A 25,876-nucleotide genomic window follows, 5' to 3' on the forward strand; every position below is an offset into this window, starting at 1 on the left:
TTTTTGAGACAGAGTCTCACTCTGTAGCCAGGCGCCAGGCTGGAGTACAGTGGTGCAATCTCGGCTCACTGCATCCTCCGCTTCCCAGGTTCAAGCAAGTATTCTGCCTCAGCCTCCCGAGTACCTGGAACTACAGGCACGCACCACCATGCCCAGCTAATTTTTGTATTTTGTATTTTTTTTTTTAAGTAGAGACGGGTTTCACCATGTTGGCCAGGGTGGTCTCGATCTCTTGACCTTGTGATCTGCCCGCCTCGGCCTCCCAAAGTGCTGGGACTACAGGCATGAGCCATCGTACCCGGCCAGTTTCTTTCTCTTAAAATGGAACTAGTACTTGCCGTTTTAAGTGCAGGAGGTATAGTGTAAAATTCCTGACATACAGGAGCAGGAACCATGGGAGTTTTTATGTGATTGGAGAGAGGTTTGGGATATAGTTCTGTATGATGGAATGAATAAATACTATTGTTTCACAAAGCCTCAAAAGGGTAGTTTATACAATTTGTGTCCACTGGGAAAAATGTGTGTCTTTTAATTAGGAGATGAATGCACCATCGTTTCGTGTGGAGAGAGGAACAGACGGGAAAACGTTTCTCCATTACTACTTGGATAGAAGCGGTCTGTGCCACATTGTCCCAGGTATGGAAATGGCTTAGCTGGCCCCAGAGCTATGGGGCCTCTGAAATGAGGAAAATATCCCCACAGATTTTCCAGGATAGCTAATAGCTGGCTATGGGTAAGAAGTTAAAACTCTCTTAGAATGTGTGACTTTATATCATCTTGACCACTGCTCCCAAAGTCCTTGAGCTTTTAAAGTAAGTTTCCAAAATTCCACAAAAAGGGATAATTTGTATTTTTCTTTCAGCATTTTAAACTATACAGTTTTTAGATAGTTGTGATAATTCTGCATATATTGTGTCAGCTCTTTATTTGCATTTAGCATTGTAGAAAAAGCACGTTTCCACATTTTCACATAGTCTTTAAAACCACGTATTAACTGGCCGAATGATATTCCATATTGTCATTATCTTAACTAATCTCCTATTATTAAACTTTCCATTGATACTAATCTTTTGCTATTGTAAACAATGCTATCATGAACATCTTCATCCACACTTTTCCTATATTTTGTATATAACCCTGGGATAGATTCCCAGAGGAACACTTTTTAAAACTTGATCCTTAATGCTTTTACAACTGAATTTTGCTTACATTACCTCTAGAGTTTGTTTGTTTAATCAGTTAAATGCCTACCTGAAATAACAAACAAATGAGTAGACGCAAACTAGAAACTAAAGTGGCATGGATACATTTGGTATCCAAACATGTACAACTTCAGTCTCTGCCTATATTTATTTAGTTGGCTGTCACTGATGCCTGACTTAAAGCAGGGCCTGGGCTTGGCAAACATCAGAATATTCATCAGAGGTTTTACAACTTGATTATTTTATGATTTTTGCTGATACAATTGCCTTTGACCATCCCTCGACAATAGGTGTCCTTCTGCTGCAGGTATCATTGAGGCTGTGGCCAAAGACTTCTTTGACATTGATGTAACCATGGACATTCTTGACATGAATGAAGAAGTGGAGAGGACAGGGAAGAAGGAGCATGTTGTGTTTCTGATTGTACAAAGGGCTCGTGGAAAAATGAGAAAGACAAAGACAGACAGGTTACAGGACAATCAGGTCATCGAGAGAGACCAAAAGGTACTGGGTTTGCTATGCCTTTAGAAAGCACAGTTGCCCTTAAGTTGAGTGACCAGTCTTGGAACAATCTTTGCAAATGACAGAATCAACTGGACTTTCTGTTTTTTTTTTTTTTTTTTTTTTTTTTTTTGTGACGGAGTTTCGCTCTTGTTGCCCAGGCTGGAGTGCAATGGCGCAATCTCCGCTCACCACAACCTCCACCTCCTGGGTTCAGGCAATTCTCCTGCCTCAGCCTCCTGAGTAGCTGGGATTATAGGCACGCGCCATGCCCAGCTAATGTTTTGTATTTTTAGTAGAGACAGGGTTTCACCATGTTGACCAGGATGGTCTCGATCTCTTGACCTCGTGATCCACCCGCCTCGGCCTCCCAAAGTGCTGGGATTACAGGCGTGAGCCACCGCGCCCGGCTTGTTTTTGTTTTTTAAATTTTACTTTAAGTTCTGGGATACATGTGTTGAACATGCAGGTTTTTGTTACATAGATATATATGTGCCATGTGGTTGGCTGTACCTATCAACCCATCATCTAGGTTTTAAGCCCTGCATGCTTTAGGTATTTATCCTAATGCTCTCCCTCCCCTACCCTGCCACCCCCTGACAGGCCATGGTGTGTGATGCTCTCCTCCCTGTGTCCATGTGTTCTCACTGTTCAACTCCCACTATGAGTGTCTATGGCCATACCACTCTGAATGTGCCTGATTTTGGAAGTTAAGCAGGGTTGATCCTGGTTAGTACCTGGATGGGAGACCAACTGGACTTTCTAATAATGCAATCAAGGCAGAGTTTTTCAATTTTGGCACTATGGACATTTTGAACCAGATAATTCTTTGTTGTTGATGGGCTGTCTTTTACATTATAGTATGTTTAGCAGCATTCCTGGTCTTTTCCTACTAGATGCTAGTAGAACCTCATCCCCTCATTTGTGGCAAAAAAAATACATATATGTATATATACACACACACACACACACACATACATACAGACATATATGTCTCCTGGCATTGCCAAGTGTCTGCATAGTCGGGGTAATGGGTAAAATCATTCCCAGTTGAGAATTGCTGGGTTAAGCTTAGCTGGATATATACTGGGAAGCTTTCTGGGATGTACATGAGCCTGGAAAATTTTCACCTATAAGAATAACCGGCTGGTCACAGTGGCTCATGCCTATAATCCCAGCACTTTGGGAGGCCGAGGCAGATGTATCATAAGGTCAGGAGTTCGAGACCAGCCTGGCCAACATGGTGAAACCCCATCGCTACTAAAAATACAAAAATTAGCTTGGCATTGTAGCATGTGCCTATAGTCCCAGCTACTCTGGAGGCTGAGGCAGGAGAATCACTTGAACCTAGGGGGCAGAGGTTGTGGTGAGTGGAGATCACACCACTGCACTCCAGCCTGGGCAACAGAGCTAAACTCCATCTCAAAAAAAAGGGAGGGGATTTGAAATGTAAACTTGATGGCTTTGTTTTTTCAATCCTCCTCAAATAAATTGATCTTTCCCGCCTCCAGTGCCTGCAGCTGAAACCCGTCATAGGTCCAGAGTCAACTCAAGACCTTGTAGTTGGCCACCTCAGTTGCACCTGGTTGGGTGACCATTACCTGCTTAGGTACCACGTATGTTAAGTGAACAGCTCTCCATGCACACAGCTTGTGGAAATATCCAGATTAGGATTAGTCTGAGATTCCTTAGAGTATTTTCAAAGCCCATCTCAGAGTCTTTTCACTGCAGAATCTTCCACCACAGGAAGAAATGTTCAAGTGTGATTTCTTGCCAGATACCATCCTAGTTCCCTCTTGAGATTTTCTAAAAAGTTATTGCTTTCTTTGATAGAGAAATAGCAGGAAGACTAATTTGATTAGAAAATATCAGGAACTCTAAAGTCTTGGTAGAATTGATCTTGTAAGCCCTCATGCTGTTCCTCTGGCCATGGATACATTTCCTTATCTGAAGGTGGACCCCATCACAGCAAATGGGGTTTGTGCTTCTCTAGTCATGTGACCAGGTGCTTGTCTGCCTGCCATCTGCAGGCCTTCCAGGCAGCTCTTCTCAGAATGAAGAAGAAATATTTGAATATTTCTGCTTGTCCTGTGAAAAAATCCCACTGGGATGTTGTGAGAAGCATAGTCATGTTTGGAAAAGGTAAGTGAGTGGTTCTCCCACGCTCAGCTCTGATCTCAGAATGATTGCTTGATTCTCAGGAGTACAGGCCAGTGTACACTGATGGGGCCAAACCCTCTGCGATTATGATGGCACTAGTTTTGGCAAAGCTAGGATTTGTCAGCCATGGTTTTTAACTTTAAAATGTCAGGCTCTAATTGTCCTTCCATCGCCCCTCATTATTTGTGCTGGGTGACATGGAGACACCGTCTCCCCTGTCCTAGGAAAAAGTTTTTGGAGACACAATTGGAATCGGTCCCAACTAGAGACAGATGGAGAGAAGGAAGCTGAGCACTGATGTACCATCAGGAACAATGAATTTTCCACAGCTCCTGTTCAGCAGTCAGGCCTTCTCCATTGGGGGACATTTCTGGACTGAAGATCTGTGGCTAATAGCCCTAGTTGCCCAGCAAAGGACACTAGATCAAGAGCCAAGAAAGCAAGTTTCTGGCTCTGTGCCTAAGGAAGTATGTGACCCTGGACAGAGTCTCCATCTTCTCACTTGCAAAATGAGTATTAGCATTAGTCTTGCTAAAGTACCCCTGTGGGCACTGAGCTGGTCTAACGATTAGCACCTGATGCCTGAGTCTGAATAAGGACTCTGATCAGCTGGGAGAAGGGAGTTAGGGTGCCCTGTGTCATGGCTCAGTGGGCAGGTGACGCGTCTGGGAGAAGGGAGTTAGGGTGCCCTGCGTCACGGCTCAGTGGGACAGGTGACACGCATCTGGGAGAAGGTCTGCAGGGCTCAAAGCGTTGCATTTTGCAACCTTCAAGCCATGGCAAGTGAGTCAAACAAGCAATTGACATCCTTTGTCGAGGAGATTTTCATATCAAAAAGGCTCCATTTCGAATCTCTAACCCCTGCCAAATAGGACTGTTGGTTAAATTTTCACGTGCCACCCAAAACTGTCAGTCTAAAAAGCTCCATGGCAAATGTCCCTGATGCTGGGCCTGGAGCACACGCTCTGCTCTGCTAGCTCATTGTCTGGCTGTCACCATTTCAAAGCCGACTCTGTGTTCATGGTGAGACGTACTCAATTGGCCCAGAAACTCTTCAGCAGCGGGCAGAAACTTGGCAGGGGGCAGGAGGGCTTCTCAACCTGGTAGCAAGTTTTCTGTTTGTTTTAATTTGGAAGAAGAATTGCCATGGCCATCTGGAGATGCTGAGGGAGCCTGTGCAAAGGAAGGGGGATTGTACTTCGCCTGTGAAACACTTAAGATACTATCCCTATCCCAAGCTCTGCTCTCTGCAAGGGTCGGGGAGGAAGCTGCTTCTCATCGGGACTTTCTTTTTCTCTGTCCAGGGCATGTCGCAAATGCCTTTGAGCCAGTTTATCCTGAGAAACTCTGGATTGAACAGAAGACATTCTGCAATGCTTTTCCTTTCCACATCGTATTTGATGAATCAGTAAGAGATTCTTCCCTCTGTAGCTTGGAATTGGGGCTAAGCCAGGAAAGTGAGCATGATTTACAGTATTTTATAAATCTATGAAGATTTTCAAGTCCCTGAGAAATTCCCAGGGCTTCGGAGACTAGGGTTTACCCTGGCAGGACCATTGATTTCCTTGTCATGTTGTGATATCCTCCAGAAACCAGAATGTGGGATCTTTTTGATAGGGTAGAAAGGGAGGTTTGAACTAGTAAATGCATGGGAAAGTTTACCATTAGAAAAAAGGGGAAAAGGAAGTGATGCTAAAATTCACTACATAAAGAGACAACAGAACACAGTCAGTAGCAACCACAGGGTGGAATGCTACCCATGATCTCTTCCCATCCTTGTGACCACCATGTGTGTCACCATCCCACTGAGCTTCACATTCTGCACCTTGAACATGGGGGAGAGGTCCATGTCAGCTCATGCCACTGCTCTGTGAGAGTTGTGAGCATAACCATTTAAGTTGGATTGTTAATCCATTCCCATGGATAAAATATATGTCAACTGAATTGATTCAGAACTCATTTAAAAGACACCTATTTTACTTCTTCCTTCTGTGTGTTCACTGGAGATAGCAGTGAAAGGCATCTCCCCACCCATTTGATGGATTTCTTCACCTAGGCCTGGGCGTTACATCCAATGCTGAGTTGTCTCAGAGAGCTATGGAGGAACTATTAGTCCAATAGAGAGCTGTAACCTCATTTCTCTTTAGTCAGAAATAAGCCTCTGAGCACTCTTGTACTATTCTTTCCTCTTTCAAACATTAGCACAGATTTGATTGATTCAAAAAATTTATTACTTCCATGTTGTTGATTCCATTGCTGACCCCCTTTCCCCATAGTGAGCCACAGAACATGGCTAGAATGTTATTTCCAAGGGAAAGTTTATGGGGAGGGAGGGTTGCTTTCTATTTCTCTGTCTTAACCTGTCCTCTGTGGATAGCTACAGGTCAAGCAAGCCAGAGTGAACATTCAGAAGTATGTACCAGGACTCCAAACCCAGAAGATTCAACTGAATGAGTATTTCTCCATCATTCATCCTCAAATTACCTTCAACATTTTCAGCATCCGCAAATTTATCAACAGTCAATTTGTCCTGAAGACGCAAAGAGAAATGATGCCTGCAGCATGGCAAAGTCAGCCCACACTCAAACTTCGAGGTAATCACTCACTCCTTTCCTGTTGCTCCACGCCTGCTTGAAAGATTGATCAGAAAGGCAAGAGGCAGTTTTCCAGTTTCCCAAAAAGTGGGGTAGGGACTATGTTGAGAGCACATTTTCTTTTTTCAGACATTTCCACTTGACTTGACCTACAAACAATATATTTTATTTCCTCAACTATCTCTGGTTTAGACATAAATTATATGTATAATATAGTTACATGTATATATAACTATAAAATTATATGTTATATAATTATAAAATTCTGATCTGTTACCAACATTTTCAGAATGCATGAGGTACTATTGGTTTTAATTTAATTTAATTAATTTAATTTATATAGCAGCATGATCATCTAACTCATTATTAGTAGCACACACATTTCGTTTTTAATTGTAGTAAAATTTACACAACATAAAACTTACCATTTTAATCGTTTTTAAATGTACAGCCCATTGGTATTAAGCACATTCACAGGCTGTATTACCTTTACTAGCATCCATCTCCAGAACTTTTTCATGTTGTGCAAAACCGAAACTCTGTACCTATTAAACAATCACTCCTCTTTTGTCCTTCCTCTAGTCCCTGGCAACCAGCATTCTGCCTTCTGTTCCCATGAATTTGACTACTCTAGATACCTCATATAAGTGGAATCGTACAGTACCTGTCCTTTTGTGACTGGCCTATTTCAATTAGCGTAATGTCTTTAAAGTTCATCCAGTCTGTAGCATGTGTCAGAATTTCCGTCCTTTTTAAGGCTGAATAATATTCAATTGTATGAATAGACAATATTTTCTGTATCCATTCACCCATCATTGGACACTGGGTTTCTTCTAACACTTGGCTATTGTGAATAATATTACTATAAATATTTTTGCCTCCCTGAGTCCCTGCCATCATTTCTTTTGATTGTGTATCCAGAAGTGTCATTGCTGGATCATATGGATTTATTAAAATTAGGAACTGCCATACTTATTCTCATAGTGGTTGCTCTATTTTACATTCGCATCAAAAGTGCACAGGTGTTCCAGTTTCTCCACATCCTCATGAACACTTATTATTGTCTGCTTTAAAAAAAAATTGTAGCCATCTTAATGGGTGTGAGGTGCTATCTTATTGTGGTTTTGATTTGTATTTCCCTAATGATGAGTGATATTGAATATCTTTTCATGTGCTTATTGGCCATTTTTACTTACTCTTCAGAAAAATGTCTATTCAAGTCTTCTGTTCATTTTAAATTGGGTTGTTTGCTTTTGTGGTTGAGTTGTAGAATTTCTAATCTATTGTATATTAACCTCTTCTCAGATATATAATCTGCAGCTATATTCTCCCATTCTTTGTGTTACCTTTTCACTGTTGGTTGTGTCCTTTGATGCACAAAAGACTCTAATTTTTATGAAATCCAATTTATCTATTTTCTCTTTTGTTGCCAGTGATTTTGGTGTCATATCCAGGAAATTGTTGCCAAATCTGATGTCATGAAACTTTTCCGCTGTGTTTTCTTTTAGGAGTTTTATAGTTCTAGGTCTTACATTTAGGTCTTTGATTCATTCTGAGCAAATTTTTGTTTATGGCATGAAAGGGCACACATTTTGAACTGTCTTTCTATTAGAGGTATGATTATGTATTCCAGGGATAAGCACAGGCAGAGCTGGGGGGACGTCCAAGAAGGGAATGACATGTTCTGGGAACTCAAGTGAGGTGTAGAGTGGAGTGATGGGAGGGCAGGCTGGCAAGATGAGGACTTGAACTCTGTTGTACAGCTGGAAACATGCTGAAGTGTTTATCCTGATCAGATTCGACATTTAGAATGATCACTCTGGAGATGTGTGAAGGATCAATCAGAGTGTAGAGAAAATGGATCCCGGGAGGCCAGATGGAGGCCACTTCTGGAGTACAGGAGAGAAGCTCTAAGCTGCTAAACTCCAGTCACAGCACTGGGGTGGCAATTGGAGGATAGACTCATAAGATAATTAAGGCAGGACTTGGTGACTGCATGTGGGGAATCGTTAGGCTAATTATTAGCTTCCTTGCTTGGGTACCTGGGTGATGAAGGTGCAATTAACTGGAAAAAGGATATGATATAACATCCTTGAGGCAGGGATTTTTATAAGTTTGAGTCACTGCTGTATACTCAATGCTGAAAACAGTGTGTCTGGCTAATTGTAGGGACTAAATACATATGAAATGAAAGAACTAATAGAAAGAGAGATTTGTAGAGAGGGTTGAAGATGAGTTCAGTGCAGATACCCATGAACAGATACCTAATAGGAAGCACAGAAGAAAAAAAACATTGTTCATGGAGGTATTGCCACAATCACCCTAGAGGGGATTTTGGCAATATGTATCGAAAGCCTTAAAAATGAGCATATTCTTTGTCTAAGTAACCCGTGCCTAAGAATATATCTTTTAACTAACTAACCGTGACCATACACAAAGATTGCCTCAAGCTTATTCGTCACAATGTTGTTCATACAATGACAAACTAGATATAATATAATCAATACTAGCTTATTATCTATTAACATACAGTATGAGCAAGGCAAAAATTAAGATGCATCTCTATGTTTAATACTACGAAAGAATATGTTATATATTTTAAGTGAAAAATTCAGATTATGAAAAGAAGATGCCATGTAATCCCTCTTTTTTTTTTGTAAAACAAAGATATACTCCAAAATATTAACAGTAATTATCTGTGAGGTGTGATTGTGGGTGATTTTTACTATTTTCTTTCACTTTTTTTTGTTTTCTGCAATGAATATGTACTGCTTTTACAATAAGATAACAAACATCTATTTTTAAAGAAATACACATCTCGAGTTCAGGAAGCAAGTTTTCTCTGGAAATTCAGATTCATAGTCAGCATGTGTAGGATGCAGTTATGTGATGCTAACCAATAATACCAAGACAGAACCCTCAAGAACACTAATGCTTAAGGAATGAGATTAAAATAATGTAAATAAAAATTCAAAGCATTAGGGGAAATCTCATAGAGAAAGCAGTGTCGGAGAAGTCCTAGGAAGTGAGATTTCAGGAAGGAGGGTCTGGTTAACATCATCAAACAGCAGAAGGACTAAGTAAAAAGAAGGCCAAGAAACTTGTGTTGGCATCAGCAGCATGGAGGCCATTGTTAGATGGGAGCCACCTCAAAGTAGACAATAGACAGAGCTGCTGGGGAAAGAGAAGAGATGAGTAAGTGGAGACAGAAAATGCACGTAACTCTCAGGGACCCTGAGTAAAAGAGAAGGAGCTTGATTGTGCAGTAGCTAGAAGTACAGTGTGGGAGATGATTGGTGGTCCAGTGAGCTCATCTCAGCCCCTGCTGGTGACATAATCTTATTGTTGCATTTCTCTCCATGATGGCAAGGCCAGATGATCTGGATGGAGTCCATGCAGTGCATGGTGTACCTGTGTTCTCCAAAGCTCCACAGCCTGCAAGAGCTGGAAGAATGCAATATGCATCTTTCTGACATCGCCCTCCATGACACCACCAGGGATCTCATCCTCCTGAACCAGCAGCGGCTGGCTGAGATGGAGCTGTGCAACCAGCTGGAGAGGAAGAAGGAGGAGCTGCGGGTCCTCTCCAAGCACTTGGCCATCGAAAAGGAGAAAACAGAGACTTTGCTTTATGCCATGCTGCCCAAACACGTTGCCAACCAGCTGAGGGAGGGCAAAAGGGTGGCTGCAGGTAAGGCGCCGTTTCCTGCACAGGGACGTATGTCTTAGTGGTCAGGGGCACAGGTTTGAAACCAGACAGAAGTGGTTTTGAATTCTGGCTCTGTCACTTGTAAGTGACATGATCTTGGGCTAATTACTCCACCTGCCTATCCTCAGCTTTGTTCTCTCTACATTGATAAAAATATTATAGGAGTGAAACATGAATTATATAAAAATGGTTGTCAACTACACATACATTAAGTTCTCTCAGAATTTAAGGATGTGTCCTGAGATTGGCCTCATTACTCAGTGACAATGAATAGGGTTCTTAATTATAACTAGAAATAATACACTCTCACACTAGTTAAATCATAGGGTTCCTCTGAGGACCGTTCTGGGGCAGTACACTATTTACAGAGGCAGGAATTTTGTGTTTACCCTGAACTCACTTTTCATTTGTCACGGGACTGCGTTCATTCACCAGAGACACCTGGTGAGCTTACTCTGTGTCAGGGTACTCTTCCAGATCTGGGCACACAGAGGAGTTCACAGCCTTGTGATTTTATTAGATATATGCAGAATAAGTTAATGGGGGTGGGAATGACCAAAGGAAAAGAAATTCATTTGCATTAAAAAGCAATTATTGTGCTGGGATCCGTGTTAGACATTTAACATGTGCTGTTTCATTAATTTTTCTCAAAATTAATGAGGGAGGTGTTGTCCATATAATATTGCTAAGCAAACTGACGTTCAGCACAGCTGACAAATGAAAGAGCTGGAAACTAACTGCGTTAAGGCCATCTAACTCCAAAATCCACACTCTTTCCATCACATAAGGTGCTGTGGTGACATAGGGACAAGGAAAGTAATAAGAAATAGGTGTCAGGAGAGAAAGAGATAGGGGCAGGTTTGAGTGGTGAAGGCGCCTCTCAAAAGTGTGAGCCACTTGAGTTGGGCCTTGAGGCTGAATCTCAGCAAGCAAAGAGGAAAAAAGAATCAGCAGGATGTCCTCACTGACCAGGTGGGGAAGGTAAGACAGAGGAGGCAGGCATGGGTCTGAGGCTTCTTGCACGGAAAAATGGGCTGCTTTATCCTTAAGACAGGGCCAGAAACAAGAGCAGGGTTGGGGGAGAATGACAAGATCCGTTTTAGAACCATTGAGTTTGAGATGTCTGTGCCACATAGCATGATCAGAGGTAGGAATCTTAGCGAGAGCTCACGGGAACATTGTGGCATGGAGCTACACACCTGGGGGTTATTGCAATGTGGGCGGGGTTAATCATAGACTCTGTGAATAGGGGATAAGATCACCTAGAGGGCAGGGAGTGAGAAGAGCATGGAGTATTACTCCTTAGGGAACATCTACTACTTAAGAAGGTTGAGAAGCCAAGGAAAGATGTAAAACGAGGGGATCAGAAAGGCAGGAGGAATATGAAGAGAGAATGATAGCCAGAAGCCAAGGAGAAGAGAAAGTTCCACGAAGGGGAAATTACCCCCAGAGGCGTAACTGACATAGAAGGCACCCAGTTGCATTCAAGGAGTCATCAATTTATTCACTCAATATTTATTGAATATCTACTGTGTGCCAGGCCCTGCTTTAGGTGCTTGGAATACAGCAGAGATCTAAACTGAGAGTCTCCCATCTCATGGAGCTTTGTATTCCAGCGGGGAGGCCAATGATAACCAAATAAACCATTCCATACAAAATATCATGCCACATGTCTATGGAGTGGGTGGAAGGCAACCAGGCTAAGAGGACAGCCAGTCTAGGGGCTATTTTATATAGGGTGGTGAAGAGAGTTCTCACTGAGTTGGTTACATTTGAAATGTGAGTGACAGGCCCTGTAGATATTTGAGAAAAATGTCAGGCAGAGAAAACACCTCTTTCCTTAGGTGCAGAAGCCCGAAGGCAGGAGGTACTTGGCATGCTGGAGAAACCCCATGAGGCCAGTGTGGCCAGAGTGGAGGGAGCCAGAGGGGCATGGGGTCAGAGACGTGGCAGGGACAGAGGTGGGGGATCCCTTCTGTAGGCCATGGCAAGGACTTGGGATTGCATTCTAAGAATAATGGAAGTCATGCAAGATTTGGGGTTGAAGCGTGGGAGATCTGACTTAAACAGGGCATCTGGCTGCTGGGTGGAAGGTGGCATGAATGGGAGCCAAGGTGGAATCAGAGGCATGATTTAGGAACAAGTGTTGAGGACAAGATAGCTTCCCTGCCACACAAAGACAGGGACCCACCGTTTCACAGTGACCAGTCTCTGTCAGCCCTGTCCCCAGGTCTCCTGCAGCTCAGGCTCTGCTTGGCCCACTTGCTAGGGGCCCTTTCTGTCCTTCCACAGCACTGGTCACTTCTTACTAGAAGCATTTGTTCACCCGTGTGTCTCCTTCATTAGAGTGGGGGCTCCTTAGGGGCGAGGGCCTGGTCTGCTTGCCCCCTGTGATATGATTCTCCTAGTATGACTAGCTTGCAGTGGGCACTCAGTAAACGTGTGTTGAGTGATGCCGAATTGGAAACGGCATCCAGCTCCTTTTTCTTCAAGGCACAGGCAGGTTTGATTCTCAAAGGGCCTCTGAATCCAGAATTCATGGACTAATTAATCTGTCTCCTTGATTCTCACTGATGCCTGGTTTCTGTTGTAGGAGAGTTTAAAAGCTGCACAATCCTTTTCAGCGATGTGGTGACATTTACCAACATCTGTGCTGCCTGTGAACCTATACGGATAGTGAACATGCTGAACTCCATGTACTCCAAGTTTGACAGATTAACCAGTGTGCACGCGGTCTATAAAGTAAGAGTCTGTGCAGTGTCGGGTGTTCACAGTGGGCTCACGCAGGGCAAATGCTTGATTCTAAGACTCCCTTTGCCTCTGTCTGGCCCTGGTCTGGGGTTCAGTGTGGATGAGTATAGGGTCAGAAAATAAGAGCTGAAAGGGAATTGGACGTATTTTAGGAATTCTCTTACAATACTCGGTGCTAAGATAGTACTCTGGTGCCCTTGAGGGGCAAACACTGTTTTCCTAGAGCTTAATGGTTCTCCTACTCCTAAATTCCACAGAAAGTCGAATCCAAACCATGTGTTATTCCTTATGTAGCATCACATGACTACCCCAGGAGCTTCCTCTTCTCTGGGATTCGTTTCCACCAAAAGCAGACAGGCTGTCTCATGGATGTTTCCTGAGTCCTTTTCCTTCTCACTTCCTCCCTGATGCTCCTCATACCCTTAGCAAAGAATCGCCAACTTTAATATAGTCCCTTTGTCAATATATGGAAAATGGAAAAAAGCACAGCGACATGTTTAGTACATTAAGGAAACCCTCTGAATATCTATTTTTTTCCCTGACAGGTAGAAACAATTGGAGATGCTTATATGGTGGTAGGAGGTGTACCAGTGCCTGTTGGAAGCCATGCTCAAAGAGTGGCTAATTTTGCCTTGGGGATGAGGATTTCTGCAAAGGAGGTGATGAATCCTGTTACTGGAGAACCCATCCAGGTAGAGAGCAACTGTGTACTTGGCTTAATGCCACACATCTCACACATAAGAGTGGAATTCTACTTATGTGCTTAGGTGATTACTGGGTACGTTGCCATCATTAAAATGAGTAGTTTATCCTATCCCTTTTCTTCTCTTGCATATGTTCCTAATAGAGATATTCCTAAGGCTTCTATAGTCTAAACTTTTCTCAAATTTCAGAGGAGCTGTGGTGCTCAAGGTTTTCCTATGGTTGACTGCAACCTTCCTTTGTTGGTGATTTAGGACAGTGCTGAGCAGTCCTTCCTCTTTACCTAGGAGGGTTCATTCCATCTTAAAACCCAGCTCATTTATAATTCCTGCTTTTTTGTTCAAGAATTTCAACAAGTGGTTCAGGTTTACTTAGCAGCCAACTTTTCCTGCTTAGGAAACTGTGTCTCCAACATGCCATCTGACAGGTTCAGATCTCAGGCTGAGGTGTGAAGCTGCCTGCAGTCCGCAGGCCAGGAACTGTGCTGCCGTAAGCTATTCAGAATGGCTTTCTTTCCACCACGTGGTCACTAGCGAGACATCTGCTCTCCTTTCTCACAGGAAGGTACACTTCCAAGTCTGGAAGTTTGTTCACACTCTAAAAGTTGAACAGTTTTGGAGATAAAAAATGAATGTCCTCTTCTGCTAGCTCAGCAGATCCTAATGCTCCCGGGATGGCTGAGAACCACATCTCTCTGCCTTTTATCTCTAGATCCTTTCCCTGCTATTATCAGTCAGAAACTCAAAATAAACTGGTCAACTCGGAATAAAAAAAGCCAATTATAAGATGGAATATAATTTTTCCACATTATAACCTTTTTACAGGAGATTCTGAAAATATGCTCCACTCACCCTGACCATGGTGAGTTAGAAGCTGAGAAGCAGTGTAGATCATGGCTACAGCATTCACTGTAGTCTCCTAAGTAAAAGCTGGTCTTAGTCACAAGAACAAGAGAGCTGCCATAATGACTCATTGCAAACACACAGTGTGCATCAGTGAAATACAAATCCAATATAATAAATAAAAAATCAGGATGGGAGGTAATGAGGGAAGATATAAAGAAGGTTAGATAAGAGATAAATGTTTCAGTTAAGGCACCCTCATGTAAGCCACTGGTGAAAAAATAATATGTGGTTGTGTAAATGGAAAGTGTAGTGAGTGTGTGTGTGTGTGTGAAAGGGGCGTAGCACCAGAGATGAAAATAATGCTATACCAATAAGAATGAAATGAGACAATTAATTCTGGGAAACTCTGAAGGTGGATTTACCATGAAAAAGAAAAGGAAAGGATGTTAACAATTCCAAAGTAAGACTATGGACATAATTAGAAGCATCATTAAATACTCACTAGAAACAGCATATCACATGGGTTTATTCAAGGATATAGGGAAAAGAACTGGAAACATTTTCTCTTTTACAGAATTATGCTGCCATTTCTACACTTTAAAAATTATTATGCACTGAGATATTCTATTCTTTTATTCAGACAGCTTTAATATACATTTACTGAGGTCCATCCATGCATGAGACAGTATTACTAGGTGCTTTGAAGAGTTCAGATAATCCTCTATTCCTAGAGGAATTTATAATTTTATTTCAAGGAGAAGAAAATCTAGCTAGTAAACACAACAAGTAATCTGATTAGGATGTAGAAATCTGCAACAGACTGTTGTTCCCATGCTGGTAGTTTTTTTTTTCCCCACCAGAAAGCAAAGAAATCAAAAACTTAACTCCAGGAAGTGGCAAGTCCTTTCAAAGAGAAGACATCCATAATTGCATTCAATCCTGGCAGGGCAGCAGAAGAAGTAATCCACCAGAGGTGAGGGTAGGGATAAGCCCATTTAAATTTTAGTGAATTTTTAATGGTCACAGGGCTGAAACAACATGTTAGAATCCCAAAGAGCCCCAGCCGCAGAGTCTGTACCCATCTACCACTCTTTCTCATAGGCCAAGTGCAGAGGTTTAGTGAGCCAAAGACTAGGACAGGAGAGGAGAGCTGAGAGAGCGCCCCAGTCCCTGAGGTGTTTGGGGCCTTTCCCAAATGCAAAGCAGTGGCCCATTAAAGGCTAGTGTTGAGTAAGAGAACTGAGAGAAATTCACCTGAAGTACTTTTGGTCTCCACCAAGTACACTACGATGACCTTTTGAAGTCTGCGGGCAAGGACAAATGGCAGAGAAAAATTTCCCAAGGTGCAGAGAGCCAGGGTAGGACTGAAGAGCAAAGAGACTTCTGAAAATCTCACTGTTGGATTATAATGCAGAAGGAGATCTCCCAAAACTCCAAGAGCTGGTGGATTGGCTTTACAGCTTCAGGGTCCTCAGAGCCTTGCTGGTGCTCAGATTCTAAGCTCTGCTGTACTGAAAGTTCTGATTCAGACTTCATAATATTTGAAACCAGTGGTTAATGGAATATACCAATATTTCTGGAAAAGCCCAGATCCAACTCAAATATAGATTAGATTTAATTACTCTCCATTCCAGCAGCCTGATTCTGAAGGGATGTAACATTTTCTGGGGGATAAATGTCATCTACTTCAGTCTCTACTGTATTTTCACACACAACATGGATCATTCAATTAAATAATGAAAAATATGAGATGTAAGAAGAAACAAGAAAACGGTAATATAGTGGATAGCCAATAGAGAAAACAGTCAATAGAAGCAGGCCCAGAGATAGCCCAGATGTTAGAATTATCAAATAGGATCTTTAAAATAAGTCTGATAAATATTTTAAAGGGTCTATAAGAAAAGGGCAAAGCAAGTGTGAAGATATAGGAAATACATGCACACTGCCTGTATTTACATCTATCTCTATATCTATATCCAATAGAAAATGATGATATCAGAAATCAGAAGTGAGAAACTCATTTTATGGGCTTAATAAAGACTAGACACAATAGAGGGAAACAATCAGGGAATTTGAAGACAAAGAAATAGAAATCATCCAAGCTAAAATGCAAAGAAGAAAACAGGGTGAAAAAAGGGAAGAAGACACACTAGAGCTAAGGACAATGTCAAATGGACTCCCATATATATAACTGAAATGCTAGAAGGAGAACAGAGTGAGAATGAGTAAGAAGAAGTATTTGAAGAAATAATAGTTGAGAATTTTTAGACATGGATAAAGGATATCAATGCACATATCCAGAGCTCAGCAAATCCAAGCAGAATACATACAAAGATAACCACTTCTAGTTGAAGTATACGAAAAACCATACCCAATGCACTAAGTCAAGAAGAAGAAATATAAGACATTAAGCCTGGAAATGAATGAAGAAATAAAATTATCATTATTCGCAGAACAAATAATGGTGCACTTAGAAAACCTTATACAAACTACAAGAAATACAATAAAACATTATATGAACTGCAAGATCTAATACATGAGTTTAGCAAGGTCATAGGATAAATACAGGAAAATTAATTAAATTTTTACATACTAAGGACAAAAAATTGAAAAATGAAATAAAAAGGAAATAAAATTATTTAAATTTCTAGGAATAAATCTAACAAAAGATATATATGACTTTTATGCTTAAACCTACAAGGTATTGCTTAGGGAAATTAAAGAAGACCTAATTAAATAGAGAGATATATTGTATTCATTATCAGAAAACTCAGTATATTTAAGTTGTTTATTTTTCCCAAATTGATGTATAGATTCAGTAGAATGTCAATCAAAATCCCTGCAGGCTTCTTAGGAAATATTCACAAGTTGATTTTAAAATATATATGGAAATGTAAAGAATCTAGAGTAACCTGAACAATCTTAAAAAACAACAAAATTGGAGGATGTACACAACTAATTTTAAGACTTAACTAAGCGACAGTAAAAAAATACAGAGTGAGACTGGGAGGAGAGCAGACAGACCACTGGAGTAGCCCAAAGTGTCCAGACATAGACTTCACATTTAGCCCACTGATTTTTGACCAAGCACCAAACCATTGAGTGGAGAAGGCAGCCTCTTTTTAAAAAATGATTATGTTACCATCAAATACCATATGGAAAGAAAAAATGTACCTCAATTCTACCTTACCTCATATACAAAAAATTATTTGATATATATCACAAACCTAAACATAAAATCTAGAATCATAAAGCTTCTTGATGGAAGTAAAGAATAGTGTCATGACTTTGGGGCAAACAATGATTTTTTTTTTTAGATAGGACATAAAAAGAACAGATCATGAAAGGAAAAAAAATGGTAAACTTCACTGTTATGGGCTGAATTGTGTCCTGCCCAAAATTCTTACTTTGAAACTCTTCTTACTCAGTACCTCAGAACATGACTGTCTTTGGAGCTAGAGCCTTTACTGAGTAAAATGAGGCCTTAAGAGTGAGCCCTCATCCAATGCGACTGATGTCCTTATAAGAAGATGAGATTTGGACATAAAGAGACACTAAGAATGCATGTGCACAGAGAAAAGCCCATGTGAGGACACAGCCAAAAGTGGACATCTACAAGCCAAGCAGAGAGGCCTCAGGAGAAACCCACCCTGCCCACAGCTAGATCTTGGCCTTCCAGCCTCCAGAGCTGTGAGAACTACTTTCCATTGTTTAAGCTACACAGTCTGTGGTATTTTGCTATGGCAGCCTAAGCAGACGAATACATTCATCAAAATTAAAATATTCTGCTTATTAAAGAAAATAAATACACAAACCCACAGACTGATAAAAATATTTATAATACACACATATTACATATCCAAATATGTATACAACTCATACACACTAACAATAAATGTCAAACAGCTCAATTTTTAAAACAGGCAAAAAATTGAATAGATTTTTTACGAAAGAAAATATACGAACGGCCAATGTGTGTATGACAGTGTGCTTAACATCATTAGTTACCAGTTTAACACAAATTAAAACCACAGTGAGATATCATTTCACATCCACGAGAAGACCAAATGATGGTGAAAATGGGGAGCAACTGGAAATGTCACATTACTGATAGAAATATTAAATAGTAAAACAAATTTGGAGGATTGTTGGGAAAGATTTTTACTTTTATTTTTTTTAAATAAAATTAAATATGCTTCTACCTTGTGACTCAGAAATTCCACTTCTAGGTATTTACTTAAGAGAAAGGAAAATGTGTCTACAAAAATATCTGCATAGAAATGTTTATAACAGCCTTAATTTTAATAGATTCAAACTGAAAAATAAATGTTCATGAAAAGGAGACTGGATAAATGAATGTGGCATATTCTTACAATAGAATACTATTCAGTGATAAAAATCATGAACTACTGATATGTAATACAATATAGATGAATCTCAAAAATCTTATGCTGAGTAAATGAAACCAGATATAAAACAGTATATACTATATAATTGTACATATGAGATGTTCTAGAATAGGCAAATCATTCTTTGGTAAAAGAAATGAGACTGTAGTTATCTCTGCTGGAGAAGATGGGGAGACAGCTCAACTGGAGGGGGCACAAGATCATTTTGTGAAGTAATGGAACTAGTTTACATTTTATTTCGGTTGGTGCTTACAGGGATATACACATGTGTCAAAACTCATGGAGCTAAACATTTTATCTGTTTTTTATTTTATGTAAATTATACCTTAACTTAGAAATAAAAGCAAGAGTATTAGATGGTCTCTTTTCAGTGATGCTCTCTCTGTACAGATCAGAGTGGGTATCCATACTGGACCAGTCTTAGCAGGTGTTGTGGGAGACAAGATGCCACGGTACTGCTTGTTCGGTGACACTGTGAACACAGCTTCTAGAATGGAAAGTCATGGGCTTCCCAACAAAGTACACCTCAGCCCCACAACCTACAGGTAAGCTTCCATTTATTCATGCCTTTGTCTCTCCTTCCTTCTAGAACTTACAGAGTGCCTAGCAGCCATGGCATAGGGTAGGGAAGGAAACTAATGCTTTTTCTTCCATGCCTCAATGGCTTACAGAAGATATTGTGGCAGATAACAAATATAGTTGAGCTTCTACTGCAACATAGTTTTTACTCTCAGGGGGGATTGTAGTTTAGTCCAGAGAACAGCAAATTATAACCCCACGGACCAAATCTAGTCTGCTGCTCATTTTTGTAAATAAAGTTTTATTGGAACACAGCCACGCACTTTCATTTACATATTGTCTATGGTTGATGTCTATGGCTGATGTCATGCTACAAAGGCAGAGTTGAATGACTGCGACAGAGACCATATAATACACAAAGTCTAAAATATTTATTCTCTGGTCTTTTATATAAACAGTGTGCTGACTTTTGGTCTAGCAGAAGAAAAAAGAAAAGTTGCAGTTAATTATTTTTAAAATGAGATAAATACAATGATAAATGTGTGTATAAAACAATATTTGTAGTTTCTTGAGCACTTACAATAGGCCACATTCTATTCTAAATTTTCACATGTTAATTCACTTACAGTTGCAACAGCTCTGTAAAGATGCATTATTATTATTTACAGATGAAAGAAAAGGCAGAAAAAGGTTAATCATTTGCCTCAGGAACAGGCAGGCTAGGAAGGAGAATAGCCCAGATGCAGCCCACAGAGTCAGGGTTCACAGTCCCCCCATTAACTGTGGCACTCTTATCCCCAAGGGAATCACAGGGGGTGTCGTGGGAGCCCAGGGCTAGTGAGCTTGACCCAGTAAAAATGGGCTTCGTGGAGATTCCTGAGCTAAATCTTCAACAAAGAGTTCCAGAGTAAAATTTAGACAAAATTGGGGTATTGGGGGTAAAAAGCAGGTACAGGTTCACATGTAGGATAGGTGCAGAGAACTATAAACACGTAAGCTTTTTTGTATTGGAAAATATGAGGCAGGAGTGATGAGAGCCACATGTGCCTTACTGAAGGGCAAGGACCCTATGCTGCAGGTTAGGAAAAGCCCCCAAGGAACGTGAGTTTGAAGCCAGTGACAGGGCCAGGTCCTATTTGACACTGAGCACTCTAGAGACCCTAAAAGGACATATTTGAGAATCAGAAAATGAGATAGACAAGACCTGTTAGGAGTTTAGTCTGAATCAGAGCATTAGTGGCGGGAATATGGGGGAAGTAAAACCAGCTAAACTAGTTAGAAATGGGGGAGGAGAAGGAGGGAGAAGCCCAGGTCTCCATTCTGGGTGACTAGGGCTTGAATGATGGCCTCGCCACCTGCAATAGGACAAATAAGTATCCCAGCTCATAGCGGCAGGCAATGAGTTTAGGCTGGACACACTGGGTTCAAAGAAACTGTGGAACATTCAGCTAGAGGTCGCACAAAATGCATGCATGAAGTTTGGAGTTTGAGTTTTTGAAGATCCAGACTTAGAGTAAGCAACATATAGGTGGTAAAGTCATGAGAGTTGATGAGATCACCCAGGGAAGGATGCAGTGTGCAAAGAACAGTGGGAAAAGAATGGAATCCTACACAGAACCAGCATTTAAATGGCACGGGAGGAAGAGGAGCCCATGGGAGAGGCAGGAGAAGAAATAGGACGAGGGGCGTTTAGGGTGAGAAGCACTCTCGTGGATGACTTAGGAAGGAGGAATTGAACAGCAATGTCAAATGTGGTAATAAGGACTGAAAAATACCCACTAGAGGTTCTGGGGGTTATCAAAAGGGGTTGTAGTAAAATGGTGGGATAGACCTTGGGCTGAAGAATAAAAAGAAGAGAAAACTCGTATGGGGTTAAAGCAGGTGAGAGGCTGTTGGTTTGCTTCTGTTTAGGATGAAAGAGACATAAGCACACTGACAAGCAGAAGGAGAGAGGCAAATGGAGAGGGAGCTGAAGATAAGGGTGGGGTGGCCGATGGAGCAAGGCCCAGAAGTGGTGGGAAGAGGGCATGGATGAGGAGCCCCTGAGCAAGAAAGACACCTCATTCTCACAGACTGGGGAGAAGGGTGATGTAGTCAAGGGGTGAGAAGTCACAGGCTGTCACCTGTAATTACTGTAATGTTGTAGATGAATCAGATCAGAAAGTGGGAGGCACAGTCACCAGCCTGTGAGTGAGGGGAGCAGATGCCAAATGGGGGCACAAAAGGAGTGTGGTGAAGGTCTGAACTCTCCACCAACCTGGCCAACGACAAGGGAAGCCTCGATGGAGTGCCGAGGCAGGTGGTCGTGAATTTGAATCCTCACTGGTCGGAGGGTTCTTTGCCTTTTCTCCATCACTTGGTGGACAGTAAATAAATCAACAGGGAAATACCTTGTAATTACCCCATAGCTCTGTCTCTTTTCATGGTCCCTACCCTACAGTCGTCCTCTTCAGTTGGTTGGCAGACAGAAATTATGGTGGAGAAAGTTTGGGTAGTTAGGATGAGCACGGTAGCAAGTGCGGGGTATGTGGTGCACTTGGGGAAGATGGAAAGAAGAGTGTTGATACCCAAGAGCCTTACGTGGCAGAACCACGAAGGGTGGTGTCCACAGGGGCACTGACAGCATGGTGTGTAGAAACATGAGAGATGCCATATGAGGAGTGAGCTGGAGAGAGGGAAATTAGTGGCAATGTTGGCAGGGTTTTGGTAAGTCCCTGTGCTCACTTTTGGCCTTTGGCATCTTGTTGAGAATCTCACCCTGACTTTGTCCGTGGCCTATGTTCCTCTTCAGCAGGCTGGTGTCTGGGATCCTCCCTGCTCTGCTGTTGTGTGTCCTGCATCCTGCACGTCTCTTGAGTTGCCTGTAGACAACTCTTGAGTTACAGACCCACAGTCTTTGATATCTGATGCACTTTTTTTTTCTCTGTGCAGAGCCTTGAAAAATCAAGGATTTCAAATCATTGAGAGGGGTGAAATCGAAGTGAAAGGTAAAGGGAAAATGACCACATACTTTTTGATCCAGAACTTGAATGCCACAGAGGATGAGATCATGGGCAGACCTAAAACCCCACGTGATCACAAGGGTAAGCAAAAAAGAGAAGCCTTGTCATTAGTGTTGAGAAGTTTTTCCACTAATTACTTTAGATATGTTCAGTGTCTGCAGGGTCAACACAGGAAGTGTCCCTGCCCACCACCATGCTCCAAGGCTCAGTTCAACCATCTTGCCCTGAACACGCTTCTCTTGCATCCTGGTTATTATGATGTTCTTTGAGCTGGGCCGATAGATCCAGCTAAAGAGTTCTACATACATTAGTCTTCGAGGTTCTTCTCTGGGCATTTCCCATGCAGCTCTTATTTGTGAGTGCTTTCTCTGCTCCCCAGCTTCAGAGGCTCCAACACAGGCTTCCTCACATGCTGGAAACTTTTGCCTTCCACATTTTGTTCTAGCTTCCAAAACTGGGACGAGGGACAAAATTCGTGACTCACCCAGCTCCAGGACTGAAAAGAGGGTGGGAGTTTAGGGTAAAACAACCCAGTGCTAATCTAGACCGATTACCATTTGGCTCATGGTGTCCCCCAAAGAAGCTAGAATCCAACAGTGAGGTCTCCATCACAAGGCTGATCCATCCCACACACTCACGACCTATTAGCCACAGCCTAAGATGGAAGTGCTGACCTGAAGGGGAAACCCAGTAGTAGGAGGCAAGCCTTTCTGAACCTCCAAGAAGGGAATGAATTCCTTCTGACAGGAGCTAATCTTTAGCCACACCAGAGGCCCACAGGGGAATCTCAAAGTCCAGAGGTTGCTTATTTACACAGCTATTACATGCAGAATGTGTCTTTAGGGCATGTGGATTATAATGACTATTTTAAAAAGTGAGGCTATCCCAAAGAAAAGATGGATGATTTGAAGAACGTTTAAAATCATTGTAATGATGCTTTCATTCTAATATCAGCTCACCTTAGCATCCCTGTAAGCCATAGTTGGTTTATTGTTTTTTATTTAGATCCACATTTTACTGATGTGGGCACTGAGATACAAAGATCTAAATAAAAAACAGGAAATAACTTTGGCAATAAGGACCAGGCGCAGTCCTCATTAGAACTTTTAGCCCCAGAATTTCCAGGCTCTGGGCAGCTCATCCTCTGATATCTCCCCCTCCCTCCCACCCTCATGCCAGCCTCACAGCACAGAGGGTTTCTAGAGAGAGAGCAAACAAACTTTCCCCCTTTTTCTCTTCTTTGATATCAGAAATGGACAAAGTAAAGTGGGAGGGGCATCATGCCACATGGTCATTGGAGAGGAGAAGGCCGGGCTGGAGGCTTTGGCACAGGACAGGGTGGATGGGTCTCAGCTGTGCCTGGCTCTGACCCCACACTGCTCTCTCCCACTTGCCTACTGAGGGTTCCCACACTTCTTAGAGAAACAGTATTCTGGATCAAGGTCGGAACCAGTAGAATCGAACCCACTTTCAGTTCTGAGCTAGGGAAAAGCAACTCGGAGTAGAAAGTGAGGAAGGGTGCCTGACCGGGAGCCCTCAGAATGGAGCCTGAGAAAGGGGAGGGAGGGAGGGTGTGAAAGGAGGGCGAGGGATAGAGCACCCCCCCACCCCATCCCCCGAGGCCCCAAACAGTGCCTCTGTGCAAATTAACAACAAGGACACCTTTGTGGTGTCCCCAGACATGGCTTCTTCTAGAAGAAAACGACCACCCTCTGTCTGGGCTGACGTCAGTCCTCACCCTGAACCCCTTGGCCAGGTGCCTCCATGTAGAGAAAACTGCACAAACATACATGTGGTCCCAGGAAGGAAGGAAAGATCCAGCCCTTTCTTTTCATGCTTCTGCGCATTTCCCAGCCCCCTGTCCCTTTCCCCAGCAGCCCTGGATATCCCGCTGTGAGCCTCAGCCACCAGGCTCTGGGGGAGGGTGAGTCTGTCTCTCCCTGTCCGCTTTCATCCACCCTGGAGCGCAGCATGTGGAGGGGCTCCAGCAGGAAGGCCAGGAACTCTCAGGGGGAACCTCATGCAGATACCACTTCCTAAGGGACTCCATTAAACTTCTGGGGGCCAGGATGTTTTCTCCCAGTGACAATTGACATCTCCACGTGGCAAGATAGAGTCTCTCAAAGCCATTGTGGGGCGGGGCAGGGGACATGGAAACACCATTGTGTCCACTGATGCTCTCTCCACATTGGTCTGTTTCCTTAGATTATCTCCCATGGGACACACATTATTTCTGGGGGATTCTTAGGGAGGGGCAGGAGCGAGGGTCTTCAGTGATTCTTATGTGCAGTCAGCATTCAGAACTATGTCTAAGGCCAAAGCAATGCAGAAGAAAGGGCCCTACAGGGTCTTTCTTGTGCTCCACCCTACCCTGGCACGCAGGGACCCAGAGGTAGCAGGAGGAAGAAAGGATAGCACTCAGGAGAGCACTTCCTCAAATGAGCCTCCTCTCCTCCACTCTGTCCTCAGACAGTGCATTTCCTTGTTCTAGGCAATGAGTCCATGAAACACATTAAATGTCCTTCAGCCTCCCTAGCATGACATCCAACAGCTGGAGCTTCTGTCCAGTCCTGCACATGATGGACACCTGTGGGAAACCTCCCAGGACAGCCGATGTTCAGAGGCATAAAAAAAAAAATCTCCTACTTTGGCCGCCATGAAGCCTGCTCATGCAACCGTCCTCACTTTTCCTTCTTCTCATGGTTTTTTAGCAGAAGCAAGTGCTCAGGGAAATCAAGACAGGAGAACAGTTGCCATCATGAGGTATGCTGACGGTCGGCAGCTGCTCCCCGACAGAGGCGCAGCAGACGCAGACGGTGAGTGCAGCAGGCCCAGTCTAAAATACTTCCAGCCCTGCCTTGCTCATAAAGAGAATTGGACACTTCAGAGGTCACTTCATGGGTGGTGAGAAAGAGCCGGAAAGGGATAGCGTAGGTAGAGTTTGGGGTCCTGGGGCAGGACACTACTGACTTGCTCACTGTATTTTGAATAAACTTTTGTTTTGAGCTCCCCCATTGCAGGTGCCCCAGGGGCTCTCATGCTGGCAGGCCTTCTATACTCACTTCTAAAAGAATCTCTAATACCAGAAAAACTTATTGCTTTCTGCGCATCCACAAAACAAAGTTTCTCTGGACAGTGTGGCCCCGAGTAGCTTGCCTCATCTTACCAAGGAAAGCTGAGACTTCCTGTTCCTGCACCATCCGGTGCTTTACGGGGACCTCAGGGCGCTGACATTTCCAATAGCCCAGTTACCCTCTTCTCTACTTTGTCCTGAGGGTCGTAAGGACAGGAGAGTTTGCTTCGTTTGTGCTTATTCTGGGCTGCCTTGGTAGTCACTCGTCTACCTCAGAGCCAGAGCCATTCTCAGGACTGACAAGGCTTGGTTTTGAGTATGGAGTCACGAAGGAATCATGAAGAACCAGGGATGGGTGGACAAAATGAACCCCTGTAGCAGCAGCTCCCCCATCCCTTTCTAGAACCCC

The 25,876-nt window shown here is 42.6% G+C and overlaps 2 protein-coding genes across 2 annotated transcripts in view; both read left to right on the forward strand.

The window, feature by feature from the left end:
- LOC108309499 (guanylate cyclase soluble subunit beta-2) overlaps nt 1–13,297 on the forward strand; it is a 17,562-nt gene extending 4,265 nt beyond the window's left edge. The window contains exons 2-9 of the mRNA XM_037741139.1: nt 537–636; nt 1,510–1,706; nt 3,734–3,845; nt 5,168–5,271; nt 6,241–6,457; nt 9,828–10,148; nt 12,760–12,908; nt 13,175–13,297. Coding sequence (XP_037597067.1) covers nt 537–636; nt 1,510–1,706; nt 3,734–3,845; nt 5,168–5,271; nt 6,241–6,457; nt 9,828–10,148; nt 12,760–12,908; nt 13,175–13,297 — 1,323 coding nt within the window. The remainder of the gene's footprint in view (nt 1–536; nt 637–1,509; nt 1,707–3,733; nt 3,846–5,167; nt 5,272–6,240; nt 6,458–9,827; nt 10,149–12,759; nt 12,909–13,174) is intronic.
- A 133-nt stretch (nt 13,298–13,430) lies between these two features.
- LOC119472317 (guanylate cyclase soluble subunit beta-2-like) lies at nt 13,431–22,842 on the forward strand. Its single transcript, XM_037741087.1, has 3 exons — nt 13,431–13,609; nt 19,264–19,418; nt 22,184–22,842. The coding sequence occupies exons 1-3, from the start codon at nt 13,487–13,489 to the stop codon at nt 22,257–22,259; spliced, it is 354 nt and encodes a 117-aa protein (XP_037597015.1). The 5' UTR covers nt 13,431–13,486; the 3' UTR covers nt 22,260–22,842.
- Nucleotides 22,843–25,876: the final 3,034 nt, after the last annotated feature.

The sequence above is a fragment of the Cebus imitator genome, unplaced genomic scaffold (assembly GCF_001604975.1).
Source record: "Cebus imitator isolate Cc_AM_T3 unplaced genomic scaffold, Cebus_imitator-1.0 Scaffold94, whole genome shotgun sequence".
NCBI classification, from domain to species: domain Eukaryota; kingdom Metazoa; phylum Chordata; class Mammalia; order Primates; family Cebidae; genus Cebus; species Cebus imitator.

Excerpts from the sequence above, each read along its gene's own strand:
- LOC119472317 (XM_037741087.1), top strand. The coding sequence starts at position 13,487 with ATGGTGGTAGGAGGTGTACCAGTGCCTGTTGGAAGCCATGCTCAAAGA. Across the intron at positions 13,610-19,263 it reads TTACTGGAGAACCCATCCAG|ATCAGAGTGGGTATCCATAC; the intron begins GTAGAGAGCAAC and ends CTCTCTGTACAG. Across the intron at positions 19,419-22,183 it reads CTCAGCCCCACAACCTACAG|CAGGCTGGTGTCTGGGATCC; the intron begins GTAAGCTTCCAT and ends GTTCCTCTTCAG.